Below are 14,024 nucleotides of genomic sequence, written 5' to 3' on the forward strand. Positions count from 1 at the left end.
CTTCTTTTCCTAATTAAGCTCTGCTGCTGAACATAGATCAATCTTTTTTTTTTTTTTGTTTCCATGCATCAGTACATTTCTACTTGAATTTGGGATGTCGATATTGTAAAGAAATATTTAAATGTAAAGCAAAGCTTCAAAGACTAAAAATAGAATATGTTAGTATTAAACTTCCTTCTCTGTACTTGAAAAAGAGCTTGATGGGATTATGGATAGAAATATATTTGCAGGCATGATGTTTGCAGAATTAATTTTGTTTGTCAATCTTTCCAGAAGACACTACTGTGACATTATATAAAGAAACATCTTTAACGAGGTAAGTGGGAAATGCTTTATTCACGTGTTTGCTTGTTTATTTTCATTTGAGGTTGTTTCATATGATTTCTGGAATTAGTACTGAAGTAGGTGAGGCCCACTATTTTTTTTTTAATTGTCAGTGATGGCAGGCTATGGATTCAGCTGAGCAATGGTTTTCACAGGATATCAATACATATCAAATGATCTAAAATATTCAAAATCTGCTGTGCCTTGTGGCAGAGACAATTATCTGTGAAACATGGGCTTTTACAGAAACCTCAAAGAACAGGTGAAATTCTGGGTCTCTGGAAGTATATCTGCTTATTATTAAGGCAGGATTTTGCTCGCATCACCAATGTAAGGGGACACGGTCTGCAGTTTGCCTTAAAAACAGCTGTAGTTCATTTTGGATGACCTATTTGTGTTTGCATACTTTTGTCAGATGTTTCTTATTGCTGTCACGCTGGGGTTTGCAAGCAGCTTGTTGTTGCCATGCTTGCCAGCAGCACAGCTGGGGAGCAGCCCATGGCACCAGGCACCACTCACCTTTTGGAGGCTGGTATTGCCACTGTCTGTTAGCATTGTTTAGGAGATAGCTTGAATATTATCTTTCCCTTTGGATTTGCAAGTGGTGTTGAAATGTCCCAATTCCCTGTTCTGTCCTCTCCTCCATTTCTAAATTACTGAGTACTTTGGCCTGTGCTCTTTCTCAAGAAACTGTGTGTCTTAATTCTTCAAATAATGTTTTCTCTTTAGGGGCCCAGGGTAAAACTGCTGCAAGAACAGGGATGATTATACAAAGGGTAGTGCTGAACTCGCGCCCGGGTATGTATTTTTCTGGGATAAAGGAGCAGTGTGCTTGTTATGGTTGTGTAATAATCCAAAACGGTAAGGTTGAAGACAGAAATTAGTTTAAGATATTTAGTTAGTGTGTGCGGCAATGAACAAAGTTTACTGTGAATTGTATCTATTCAGTCTGCATGTGCAGACTTCTAAACGCATAGGTGAGAAGAAGATTCATTTGTAGTATCCCTAAGGTTAGAGACGCTAAGTGAACCAAAAATATCAAACACTTCTTTGTATTTCTCTATTTTTCTTTTTGTATTCACTTTTGAGAGAAGTCCCAAAACAAAATATTTTGCTGTGCTTTTTTTGTTTGCTTCCTTTTAGTAAGTGTTGAATCTGTTTTTACTCACATGTTTCAAAGTGCTTTTAAAATTTATGCTTTTGAGAATTTTGTTAACTTCCCTGCTCACATATTTGTTCTGTGACGGATGTCATCCCAGTTTTTGGAATAGTGAGTTCAGCAGGGAAGCTGTCAAGAAGCGCATGTGCTTTATACTGGTTTGAGTAACCCCAATTTTGATAGATCAACAAAAGCGACAGGTTATATTTAAGTGGATCAAGATAGGTTCAAGATGTTCAAATACATTCATCAATAAAATGCACTAAAACTAGATCAAAAGGTCTCTTGCAAATCTGAATAGCACTAGTTATGGCAAGGATATGTGTTTCAGACACAACTGCATTTGAGTATGCATCTGTGGCTACAGAATATGCAATATGACTTGTAAGCAATTTAATAATATATTATGAGCCTTAGGAGATATTTTACATGTCATTAGTCCACTTCAGATTTCTAGCTAATGGGTCACTAATCCCAGCAGTTTTTGTTTGACCAACCAGATGCCAAGGTGCTTTTGGTTTGTGGCTTGTCTTGCTGCTGAGGAGAGGAGAGCAGAGCCGAAAGGCAAGGTCGCTGGCAGCTGGGCCAGTGCCTCTCATGGCATCTCCAGGGAAGGCCTGGGCAGGCCTTAGTGAGCATGTGGAGTCCTGGTGCCCACTGAGGTCCTGTGTGGCCCAGAACTCCTGCCCAGCAGCAGGCAGCATCAAGTTTAAAGCATAAAGAAGCTCTCAAAGAGCCTCTGGTGCTGAATGTGCAGGAATTAGCTAAACGTTTTGGAAAAGTCTGTGGATTAGGTTGTGTTGTAGGTCTTCAGTTTGGTGGTACTCCTGTCTAAGTTTACTATGTAATACAAAATTTGAAAGTTACTGAGTAGATGTATACTGATTAAAAAAAATGTTTACTTAAAAAAAAGAAAGGACCATCCTTCATTAAAAGGAGAAGGCTTTTGTTTATTTTAAGGAAGATCTATTCTGATTTATTTGTTTAATTTTAAAATAATTACAGGTAAAAATGGAGTGCCAGTCGCTGAAAACTTCCGACTAGAGCAAAGTACAATATCGGATACAGTCCAAGAGGGACAAGTCCGTGTTAGAACCCTTTATCTCTCTGTGGATCCCTACATGGTAGGTGATGGGCTTAAGAGTTAAGCCTGGAGAATCCCTTTAAAAATAAATGGTTTTACCTTTGTACTTGCCACCATATTTAATATTAACGTTATCAGGTGTAGAGACAAATGTCTGTCTGGTATAAATCAGTATATCTGTTCCTTCTGATGAAACAATATTAGAAAAGAATTTGGCATTAATGTATCACATTTATACACACATATGTATATATGTATGTGTGTATGTCATATATATATGTATGTAAAAGAGAACTGTCAGACCAGTCTGCTAGTATATAAAAGTTTGCTATAAAGAAAATGATGATCATTTGTTCTGCACATTGATGCAGATGGAAGAAAAGGAATAGTCTTAATTACAAGAAAGTAGATTTATCTTGGACATTAATGAAAAGTATAAGAATATTAAAATACTAATTCAGACTACATGGGGAGATCTGAAAAAAAAAAGATTTTGAGATGTTTAATTAGGCACACATCTGTCAGGAATAATCTAAGTATCTTCTTCTCTGACTCTTCCTCACTGCATGTGGAAGGACTAGATGACTCCTAGCTGTTGGTTTCAATCCTCTGTTTCCATGATCCATCCAGTTAAATAATGCCATTGATAGGATTCTCTTCAGACCCAATCCAGTTTTCTTCAGTTGCAAGTCAGATTTTGAGGCAGCATCTGTTAGATGTGTTGGCTTTGGTAGCTCTGCTGAAGGAGATTAAAATTATCCTCCCTTTGTACTGAGCGAATGGGGAAAAGAGATCTAAGAAAAGAAAATGAATGTTTGGCGCTCACTGACAGATTTTTGTGTAGCCCTCTGTGTTTGATGTTTTAAACTGATCTCATCTCAAGCTTTACTTGAACTTAAAAACAAACCTTGTGTTCCACAAGAGCTTCTCCCTAAAGCCTTATCTTTCAGCGCTGCCGAATGAATGAAGATACAGGCTCAGATTACCTGCTGCCCTGGCAGCTGTCTGAAGCTGCTGATGGTGGGGGCATTGGCGTTGTGGAGGAGAGCAAGCACAACAACTTTGCCAAAGGAGATTTTGTAACTTCCTTCAAATGGCCCTGGCAGACAGTGGCCATTCTAGATGGAAGCTCACTGCAAAAGGTAATGCGTATGTAAACCCCCAAGCTCCAGATTGTTCTAACTCTGTGTTTTATTGAAGCAAACAGTTCTCGAAAGGTGGGTCAACTCACATGTGGCAAAATATGTATCAATTTCTCCCTGTTTATTTTTAACAAAGAGAAATGGGCATGCTTTTGCTGGTCACCAGAGGTGTCAGTGTTACTTCACTTGTAAAATTGTTGATAAATTTCCTTCAAGCTGCTTCTGTTAGTATCTGTTAATCTATTATCTCAATTCTAGATAGAAGTCCCAATCCATGGGAGTGTAGTCCTAAGACATAAACTGCTTTAGATATATTTAATTCAGAAAGGACATGTCAGTGAAAGTTTCTACTTGACATTTTCCAGTCATAAAAGAAAGAGTAATCGGCATCAAGTATTTCTGGAGAGATGCAACAGTACATTAGGTACATTGTTTTTATCATCCTCATGCAACACAGAAAATTACTGGAGCTTGAGGACGTATGGTTCTCAAGAAGTTTGCTTTAGGACTCTCTGTATAAACTCTCAATGTTTGGTAGTGGTGCTATTTTACCCCTTAAACTAGCATAGGAGTAGTTCAGCTCTGTTGGAAATGAATTCTCTCTCAACTGTTTTTTGATGTGTTCATAATGGTAGTTCTTGAGAGTGATATTGTTTAAAAATGTTTAGAAAAATAAAGAAATTACATATTTGTTTCATTTTGTATGAACTTGTTCTTAAGGTAAAGCTATTTTAAAGCTAGTTTATCCTTGCTAGCTTGCGCTTCATCTTGTAAATACCCTGAGTCAGAGCCATATCTTGCCAGCTAACCAAATAATAAGTAGCAAAACTCCAAGTTTAAAAGAAGTGAACAGCACCACACATTTCTGCCTTGCAGCTTGTTCCACAGCTCGTAGACGGGCGCCTTTCCTTCTTTCTCGGCGCTGCTGGGCTTACAGGCCTGACTGCCTTGCTAGGTATCAAAGAGAAGGGACACGTGAGCGCCGGCGCAAACCAGACCATGGTGGTGAGCGGCGCTGCTGGAGCTTGTGGTTCTTTGGCTGGCCAGGTAAGCAGGCTTGCGACCTACAAAGGGCGCCCTTACAAAGTTTGTCCTGTGAAACATACTGATAGTAGACAAACAGATAAAAGCATTATAAACATAAGCAGATATAACTTTATGGGAGGGGCCTCATTAACAGATTTGACTCACACACTCATTGAGAGAGTTTTTAAGTGTGAAACTTCGGTTTCCTGCAACTGCATGGGAGCAAAACTGTCTAAGATGGTGACTGCTTGTCACTAGCATAAGTAGATGGTGTAAATACATGTATCGACTGTATAGCTATTAATTAGTCTGCTGTTTGCTGTAATCTTTGAATTGAATGGCAACTTCTTTTTTTTCTGTGTTAGAATGCAGTGGAAACTGTAGTAAGCCCTTCTTTGTGTTGGTTTCTACTACATTCTTTGTATTTTGAGAACTAGCGTGTTTTAGTAAATTGTATTTTTGTTTATCCTCCTCAGCTTTGCAGAAAAAGGTACAGGTAAGTTTGTGTGTGTTTGATATGTATGTACATTATATATATGTATAACAGAACAAGTAGTGAGGAAGTTTAAGATCTTAAGATGAATTAGGAAGCAACATTGTGCAAGCAAATCTATGAAGAATGTATTTAAATCAATTATTGTCCAGTCTTTTCAGCTCTATTGACTATGTTATGGTACTTGGCAAATGGTGACTTTATGTCACGTAAAACCTCAGGGATTGCTAATCATTGGTAATTCTACAGACTAAGATTCCTGCAGTCAGTGAGTTTGGAAAGAGAGCAGACCTGAAGGTATCTGCCTTTTCCATGTGTGGAGGGAGGGAATAACAAAATGACATTTAATGGAAACTTTGTCACATGAGGTGGAAGCATGCAGTGAACTTAATTGTCGGGGGTTTAGTTAGTAGAATGGGGAGTATTACTAGGACCCTTTAATATTGCCTTTTATCCTTCTGGCACTTTTGTGCCTGGGCAGATGAATGATCTAAATTCTCTTATTTTATTTTATTTCTTTATTTTTTATCTCTGCTTCTGTAGATTGGCCACCTGGAGGGCTGCAGTAGAGTCGTGGGGATTGCTGGCACGGATGAGAAGTGCTCCATTTTGGTCTCAGAAATGGGCTTTGATGCTGCTATCAATTACAAGAAGGGGAACGTGGCAGAGCAGCTACGTGAACTCTGTCCAGGTGGTGTGGATGTTTATTTTGACAATGTTGGGGGAGACATCAGCGATGCAGTTATAAATCAGGTGATTATACCAGCTGCAAGATTTATTCTCATCATTCTCCCAAGTGTTCTTGCCCGGCTTGGAGTTGACTCATACTGAGACCAGCCTGCACTATGGCAGATTTGATTTTCCATTTCCATGGATCTGATCTTGGTGCTGATCCAGGTCCTAAGAAAAACTAGTCCAAATATTTGAAATTAGTGTCTGTCAACTAGACTAGTCTGTCTGTCTGTAAACAGAAACACAGTTTCTGGTTCTAATCTCTTGCTTCTTTGGCCAGCAGACCTGATAATACTGTAAAAATCTTTCCTGTAATCTTGTAGTTTGTCAGTTTTGTTTTCCTGGCTTCAGAAAAGAGCGGCCCTGCTAGCCCTCCATAAAGGCTTTTAACCAGCCCCCTTCACTGTTAATATGAAACTGCAGTGTCTGTCTTGTCACAGGGTGGCTTTGGTGGCATTGCCATCAGTGGGAGCTCCGAACTGTGACCATTCGTTTCTGCCCTGTAGTGCACTGACAATTATATCCACAGAGCTGTATCCAATTTGCTTTGTCCTCTTCCAATCTTCTGAAAAAAAAGGCATCCAGTATAATAACATTTCCTTATGGTATTAAGAACCTCCTTTTAATGTCTTAATAAATGATACATATGCTGCATAGCATTTATTCTCCACTAGTGCCCTGCATGTAACTGTTTAATTTTCTTATAGGTTAATTGGGATTGCACACAATTCTCATACTCTTTTCCTACTTTTCTGAGAAAAGTGGCTTTGAATAAAGATACCTGTGTGGAAGTTCTGCAATATATTCTAACACATCTCTGAATAATGTGATTCCTGAAACCAAGGAAAGTTATTTTTCTCACTTATGCTGTCTCAAACAGATGAATCAGAACAGCCATATAATCCTGTGTGGACAGATCTCTCAGTATAACAAAGATGTGCCTTATCCTCCACCACTGCCTCCTGAGGTGGAAAAAATACAGAAGGAAAAGAATATCACAAGGTACTTTTTCTCCTGCAACACTTGCCTCTAGGTTCCAGACAGATTCTTTACATTATTCCTTTTGTAGTATTTAGTTTTTGTTAGATAATGGGAATTGACAAACATATACGGGTAAAAGATTTTGTCATGGCTCTGGGAGTTGCTGAATCTCCCATCAGGTAAAGTTAAGGCAGTGATTAGAAACCAAATCTTAGGGGATTTGCCATTCAGGGTATTTCAGGAAGCTGGGGACACTTCTGGTCTTCTGCACAAGATTGACCTCCTGTAATCAAAATTCTTTTTTTGTCCCTGGCATTTTGCTTATTCCTCTGGCAGAACAGATTTTTATTACTCTCTTCTCTTGAAACAGGCAGAAGTCCTTTACTGAAAATCCGTGTTATTTAATATCAAACTCCTGCTGCACTGAGCTGTCTCAACAAGGTTGCAAAACTCCGCACTGTGTCTCATTGTAATTAGTACTAAGAATCCTTCAGTTCCAGGAATGCGTGTTCTTCATGAAAAGTTTTCTTTTCAAAATGCTTTACCAACCTTTCTTAAAGCAGTGCTCATTCTTTTCTTTCACAGGGAAAGGTTCTTGGTCTTGAACTATATGGACAAACAAGAAGCTTCTGTTTTACAGCTCTGTCAGTGGATCAGAGAAGGTAAACTGAAGGTAGGAACTTTTACATTTAATCTATGGTCTTTGATTTTACCTGCTCAGATGCCGGCCTAGCTACAGGAACTCCAATTTCTGTGTCCCTGTCTTTCTTCCCATGCCTCTGAATTGAACAGAGTTGCTTAAGAATGTCAAGGTGTACATGAAAGCTTGCTACGATGGGGCTGTTTCAGAAAATACCTGCTGAGGATGGTAGACCTGCTGAGACTATACTATGACAGGCTTTTTAAACTACATCTTGCTGATATCTGAATTCTTTCTTTCAACACAGGGCGCAAGCACTTTTCATTTAAGGGACCAGGGACTTTAAGGGACTTTGGAATACCTGTTTAGGGAACATCCTGAATGCTTTTGGGGATCTTATGTGAAATTTTGCTTCAAGCTTTTTAATCGCCATTTAATACTTTGGGTAAAAGCTTTATATCCATCCTTGCCCTGTAAGGAATGTTTACGGTTCTTCAGGCGATTGGTTAGTTCTCCTGAGGCTTCACCTTCTCGTTTGCATTCCAAGATAAGAAATTTGGTAGTTACGATATTTCAGTTATGACGGAAGGATTAAATTGCCTATAGGTTTATAAGAAAAAAAAATCCCTTTTGATGAAAGAACTGGCCCAACAAATCACTGTCTGCTAAGGCAAGAGAACTTTTTAGATTTCAGTAATTTCTGTGGCAAGGAGAAGCCTTTTTGAGAAATGTTAGTCTTGTTTGAAGAAAACTAACAGGACTTGCTTGTATTGACAGGTCAGAGAGACTGTGGTAGAAGGCTTGGAGAACATTGGTGGTAAGATTTCATACCATTTCCTAATATTTTTATCATTTTCTAAGAATGATTTGATTAAATCTTGCATCAGACAGAAGAGACCAACTTCCTCTTTTACCTAAAACACGCTTTCAATATTGTAATAAAATAAGTAGTAGGTGATCATATTTCAGTAGGCTTTGAAATGCTTTGTGATGTGCTGGAGAATGGCTCCCTTTCACATACAGGCAAGGGTATGATTTAGCCCACTTAGTCTTTAGTATCTTAGGATTACAGGAAAAAAAAAGAAAGAAATTTAAAACAATAGCTAAAACAATAGCTATGGGTTTATGTCTGGAAAGTTGTTGCTACCTACTGGTATACGTATGCATTTTGAAGAAATTTGATCAAATATAGCAGTTATATTTCATACTTTGTTTATTCAGAGATTTATTCTTTTGCTCACCTTTCCATATTTATTGCACAAAAGAGAATATTTATAGAAACCTTTTGCTTTCACAAAGACTTGGAGAATCCACAGCCTTTTGGAGGTCTCAAGTCACGCCTTGCCTTTGTGTTTCATGTTTGTATAGTATATCACAGTAGCAGCAAATGTAATCATTACCTGTATAGGGCTAAACTGATGCTTACAAATCAGTTTTTTAAATTATTATATAAAACTGCCCGTAGCAGTTTCTTACTGGCTAACGTTTTTAGCATGTCATGAAAGATAAATATGTTTAAGTCCAAAACATGGTATCTCCTTTATCAGGAACCATTTAATATTTTTGCTCCTACAATATTTTTTAAAAAGGAAGTTACTTGGCGTACTTACTTGACACTAATTTATTTCTTTATTTCTCTTGAAGCTGCTTTCCAGTCCATGATGAATGGAGGCAATATTGGAAAACAGATTGTCTCAGTTTCTAAGTAAAAATCATTGCTCCAGGAAAAAATGAATTTGATCCTCTCTCTCATGGAAGGAAGTTGTTCTGTGTATTCTAAAAGTAGAGACATTGGAATACTACAGCAGTGCTAATGATGGCAAACTCAACAGAACCAGGAAAAGTTTCTGTCCTCGACACTTCTCTAGGAATGTTTAATTGGCTAGTGTGAGTTTACCCTGTCAATCAAGTTGGCCTGGCTAATTATCTTAGAATTTTAAAAGTTCTCATTTTTACAGACCATTGCAATGAACAAACTCCTACTCGTTTAGCCTGTCCAGTTCTCTACGTTGTATCGTACACCTTATTTTCAGAGCACTCAAAACCAGCCTCATTTCCTTTTCCTATCTGCATGCAACTGAGGCTGTCATCTATAGGTTCAGCTTCAGGGCTAGTTTGCTGCTTAATTTTTTATTCATTTTCTTTTCTGACTCTTTGTTCTCCAGATTTACCTCTTAATGTATTTTCTGTTTAAAAAATCTACTGAATCTTATTTCTATGATAATCTGCCTAATTTCACTAGTTTGCTCCATTTTTTACACCTTCCCAGGGCGACTGAGATAGAAGCTCAAAAGAACTCCCTGAGGCCAGAAAGTAACTTTGCTGATAGCTGACTTTGCTGCGATGTCTCTGTAACTTCTCCAGCTCAGGGTTTTCCTGGAGCAATGCTCTTTTACCATCACAACAGGGAAACATGAAGAAACGAGTCACCGAGCAGGACTGATGAAGCATTTGATGAGCACAGTCCCAGCCTAAAGGGACATGCAGAGTACATGCAGAAAAGAGAATCGATTATTATCTTAAAGACATTAGAATTCTAGTGTTAGGCAATTTTAGAAACATTAACACATTCTCATTTAGGTAATGGGATTGTTCATGACACATTCTGATTTACAAGAGATTTATTTTGTTTTCATTTTTTTGCTTTTAAGAGAAGTGTTTCCAAATATAAAGGTCAGCTGAACTGTCCAGAGGACCCATCCTCTAAATGTGCTTGAGCCCAGGAACCCAAGAACGAGGGTGGAAACATTTCCAAGAAATTTAGCATTGTGCATCTGGATACTGTGGAAAGTAAGACAGGATATATCAAACTTGCTGTATACTGTTTTAAAGAGTATAGAAAGCAATCCCTTCGTTTTCTAATGCTCTAAAAAAGGCAGTATTCAGTGACTAATATAGATTTTTGAAGGAGAAAAGGACATGTGTAGTATAGTATTAAATGATATAAAATGTTCAGCTCTGCAGTCTTCATTTATGCAAGCAGTGACTGGTTCATTTTCAGCTGGGCTGTGAATCCAGCATCAGTGTAACTGAAGTGCCATTAAACAACAATGTTGCACTGTCATAAAGGCCGTGGTTTTGCTCTGTATAATAAAAATTGAGAGCTCAGCAGCCAAATGAAGACATAGAAAGCAACAGGCTGAAAGCTGGGCAAGCTGTAGCTGGGGGGAATATGACGACCTGAGCACCAGTGCTACTAAGACTAGCATTCCTCTCATGACTGCTGAGGATTTAACAGGAGAGAGTTAATGAGAATGACAGCATTTCCAGGCAGAATCAGCTGCTCACTACTAGTGAGTGTGCTGCTGTGTCCCGTCATGTAGTTTTATTGTCCCTTTTCCCTTTCTATCAGGAAATTTATCAGGAGGCAAGCTGGCTGCATGCACTTTAAGGCACTTAAATCTTTTCAAACAAACCTTCTAATTCTTAAAGTTCATTCCTAAAGTAAATATCTGAATGCTAAAGAAAATGGTCCAGTTCATGTGTATGACCAACAAAAAAGGAAACCTTCCACACCCCAGCAATGAGTCTCATCTTACTTAAGGCTCAGTTTTTACTGCTTCTGGAAATTTGATGAGTCCAAGAGTATTTTTACAAATGAGGACAATAGTATTGTTGAAGGATGACTTAAACTAAGCTGAACAGATGTCCCCTGTATCCTGGTAGGATGGGAGGAAGCTTATCAGGAGAACAGACAGTGAGTATTCTTTAACCAAGGACAACATGGAACTGCTCATTAAAATCAAGATGTTTTGTCCACATTGCAAACTTGGCAGGAAAACCCAAGGTCCACGTCTCCTTAAGTGACCTGTCTTCATTAAAATACTAAAATTCACACGGATAGGTCAAAAAGGCCCTTGCCCAGATGAAGACCCTTCCCTGAGCATGTGTAATAGTGTAGGAGTAATAGTAGGAGTAAGCAATATTATAATTGCATATAAATTGCTAACTAATCAGTGCAAGAGAAATGTACTTGGGAAGCCACTAGTGTGGAAATGGTTTGGAAGCCAGACAGACATTGCAGCAATAATCACTACTGAAAAGGGTGAAAATGTTGCTATCCCTTTAGATGCTCCGGATGAAGGTGTAATTATGCTGCAGTGAACTCATGGCATATTTATATCCCAGAGTTGAGCTAGCATGTCCAGAGTGCAGGGTTTGTGATTCTGAGCAGGGCTTGGTGAAGAGCCCTCTCTAGGGTGAGCTCATGCCTGGCCTGGCAGCTGACACAGTGTCCAGGAAGAGCAAGGACTGTCCCAGCTGAAACGGCGCGGTAAAGCCAGTTCCCCGCAGGAGCCTTTCCAGAGCATTCACTAATGCACACAAGGCATAGGCCTCTTATGGGGTGATGAGGTGAGGCGTGAGCCAGGATGAGCTCACGCTGGGGTATTGATCCTTCCTGCAACACAGGCAGCTGGGGAGCTGCCGCGGCCCTGTGCCTGACTAAGCAGCGCTGGAGCGCAGGCTCTGCTGGCACCGGCCAAGCAGCTATAGGGAAAAAGGTAGCGCCCAAATAAACTCAGGCTGCTACCCTGAACACTTAGCATTCTCACCAAAACACTTTATGAATCCTGGATCATGTTACTTCTTTATTGTAAATTAAAGCCAAAAGGAGAAAATGTTTTCCACTAATGTTTTATATAGATGTAAGCACACTAATACATAGCTAGATCATTTTTCAGCTTGTCTTATTATCTTATCATTCTAACACTGTGACTCTATGGCAAGCATGTAAGACTCAAGGAGAGCTCTTTTAACAAGTGATTGATGACGTGTAGCAAAAATCCCCACGATTGCCACGGAGAGCAGCAAGATGAGCGTTTGACCTCAAAGCTTCACCTTGCAGAGACAGTGTAATATCTCAATTAAAAGAGAGCAATTCTGAATGCAGAGCAGAAGGTATACGACTGCAATAAGGTAATAAAAGTTCCCCTGTGCAGCCTTTACCAGAAAGCATTTCTTGTTGCAAATGCTAGTAATGGTTAAACAGCATTGGACAAAGAGATCATTTTCCTTCTGCTTTCTTACCTTCTCTTTTTTGGTTCCTTTGCATTATTTTTTTTTTCCTAGTTCCTTGTGCTTCTTGTCCTTGTTAGCTCCTTCCTGCTAATCAGAAGAACTTGCTGTCTTTTAGTGCTAGGACATGTAGCTTAAGGTCAGGATTTCACAGAAAATGTCAGCAATACCAAGAAAACAGTTTACAGCTCCCAAACTGTTTCCTGGTGCTGTTTATAACAGCAGTTGTAACAAGAAGGGAGAGAGAGAACTCAGCTGCCTTTCAGAGAGCTACATCCTTTTAGTCTATTTTTTTAATGTGGAGGTAGAGAAACAGATGCAGGATTTGGTCTCGTTGTTTCATCATGGCTGTTTTCTATTGCCACCCTGCCTTTCTCCTTTACTGGCTTCACTTTAAAGTGGGAATGTTTATACAGTGCATAAATAGACCATTAGGTGATGAACGAAACCACAGCCAGATGACATTATCCTGTAAGGTGAAAGGATAACAACAGCTGGAATGAACTGCAAACCCAGGAAATACTCCGTGACACGCAACAGGGAGCACTTTTGAAAAAACACAGGAAGAAGCAGGAATGAGTCAAGGCTACTTCACCATGAGAACACGGGGTTTTGCAACCAGAAGGACACTCTGGACAGCAAATCCCAATTTTGCTGCAGCAGCAGAACGGGTGCTGGGTGGAGCGTCCATGAGAGGGTGGCTGAGAAGGTCAGCAGTAGTCAAAGAAAGCTAAAAGTACAAGGTACAGCAGCAGCATTTATGTAAGAACGGGGAGGTGTCATTTCTTTAGACAGGAGAAATTTCTGAGGGGGAAAAGGCCGTGAGAAGGTGCTGAGGTTTTATCAGGCCTAGATCGCCCTGCCCTGGATCGGGCTCCTCCTTCCTGTCCGGCTCTGCGTGCCCTGCCTCAGTCACTGCTCTCATGCCAGCCCCAGAAGGGAGTGCTGTCCCTCTCACCTCTTACAAGTGTTCTGTTTTGGATTTATTTATGCTATAATGCTATAGAGATAGCGGGAAAAGTGAATGAAAAAAAAAAAAAAAAAAGCTTCTTTCTCCCTCCCCAGCACTTTCCACTGCAGTAAATGCCACGATTTTGTCACACAGAGGCCTTCGCTGGTGACAATTACAGGAAAGTATGCCCGGCATGGCACTCTCCTGGGCATCCCCTCTGCCAGCTCTGGTCAGCCCTCGGGGCTCCTGGGGTAACTTCTCTACGCTGCACGTTTCACAGCCTCAGCACGCGGTTCACTAGTGAACAGGAAAATCCTTTTCCATAAACAAACTGCACGAGAAGTGGTTTCACATGCAAGACGATTAATAAAGGAGGCATTTGAAAAGTATTCTCCAATTTTTTTCTTTCCAAAGAATTTTAAGTCATTTTAAAGTAGTTTTGGAAATGGAAAATAAATACATTTAAGGACAGTTC

General features: G+C 39.5%; 1 protein-coding gene across 3 annotated transcripts; it reads left to right on the top strand.

Annotated features, from left to right (window-relative positions):
• Nucleotides 1–292: 292 nt before the first annotated feature.
• On the top strand, nucleotides 293–9,312 carry PTGR2 (prostaglandin reductase 2). Of its 3 annotated transcripts, XM_088520453.1 has the most exons (11): nucleotides 293–316; nucleotides 1,054–1,122; nucleotides 2,489–2,607; nucleotides 3,518–3,709; nucleotides 4,586–4,756; nucleotides 5,212–5,231; nucleotides 5,772–5,919; nucleotides 6,841–6,962; nucleotides 7,527–7,614; nucleotides 8,359–8,398; nucleotides 9,226–9,312. In XM_088520453.1, the coding sequence occupies exons 2-11, from the start codon at nucleotides 1,086–1,088 to the stop codon at nucleotides 9,288–9,290; spliced, it is 1,002 nt and encodes a 333-aa protein (XP_088376579.1). In that variant the 5' UTR covers nucleotides 293–316; nucleotides 1,054–1,085; the 3' UTR covers nucleotides 9,291–9,312. The 3 variants fall into 3 exon arrangements, with proteins under 3 accessions (XP_088376579.1, XP_010226447.1, XP_088376580.1); XM_010228145.2 differs by lacking the exon at nucleotides 5,212–5,231 and having other exon boundaries at nucleotides 298–316; nucleotides 5,772–5,981; XM_088520454.1 differs by lacking the exons at nucleotides 4,586–4,756; nucleotides 5,212–5,231 and having other exon boundaries at nucleotides 298–316; nucleotides 5,772–5,981.
• The last annotated feature ends 4,712 nt before the right edge of the window (nucleotides 9,313–14,024 follow it).

The sequence above is a fragment of the Tinamus guttatus genome, unplaced genomic scaffold (assembly GCF_059628265.1).
Source record: "Tinamus guttatus ecotype Peru unplaced genomic scaffold, ASM5962826v1 Tinamus_guttatus_pri_ptg000089l, whole genome shotgun sequence".
Taxonomy (NCBI): domain Eukaryota; kingdom Metazoa; phylum Chordata; class Aves; order Tinamiformes; family Tinamidae; genus Tinamus; species Tinamus guttatus.

What these genes read in the sequence shown, in the direction of transcription:
- PTGR2 (XM_010228145.2), top strand. Translation starts at nt 1,086, where the DNA reads ATGATTATACAAAGGGTAGTGCTGAACTCGCGCCCGG. An exon ending in TCAGAGAAGGTAAACTGAAG is followed by an intron (nt 7,615 to 8,358) that starts GTAGGAACTTTT and finishes TTGTATTGACAG; the next exon opens with GTCAGAGAGACTGTGGTAGA. An exon ending in AGGCTTGGAGAACATTGGTG is followed by an intron (nt 8,399 to 9,225) that starts GTAAGATTTCAT and finishes TTTCTCTTGAAG; the next exon opens with CTGCTTTCCAGTCCATGATG.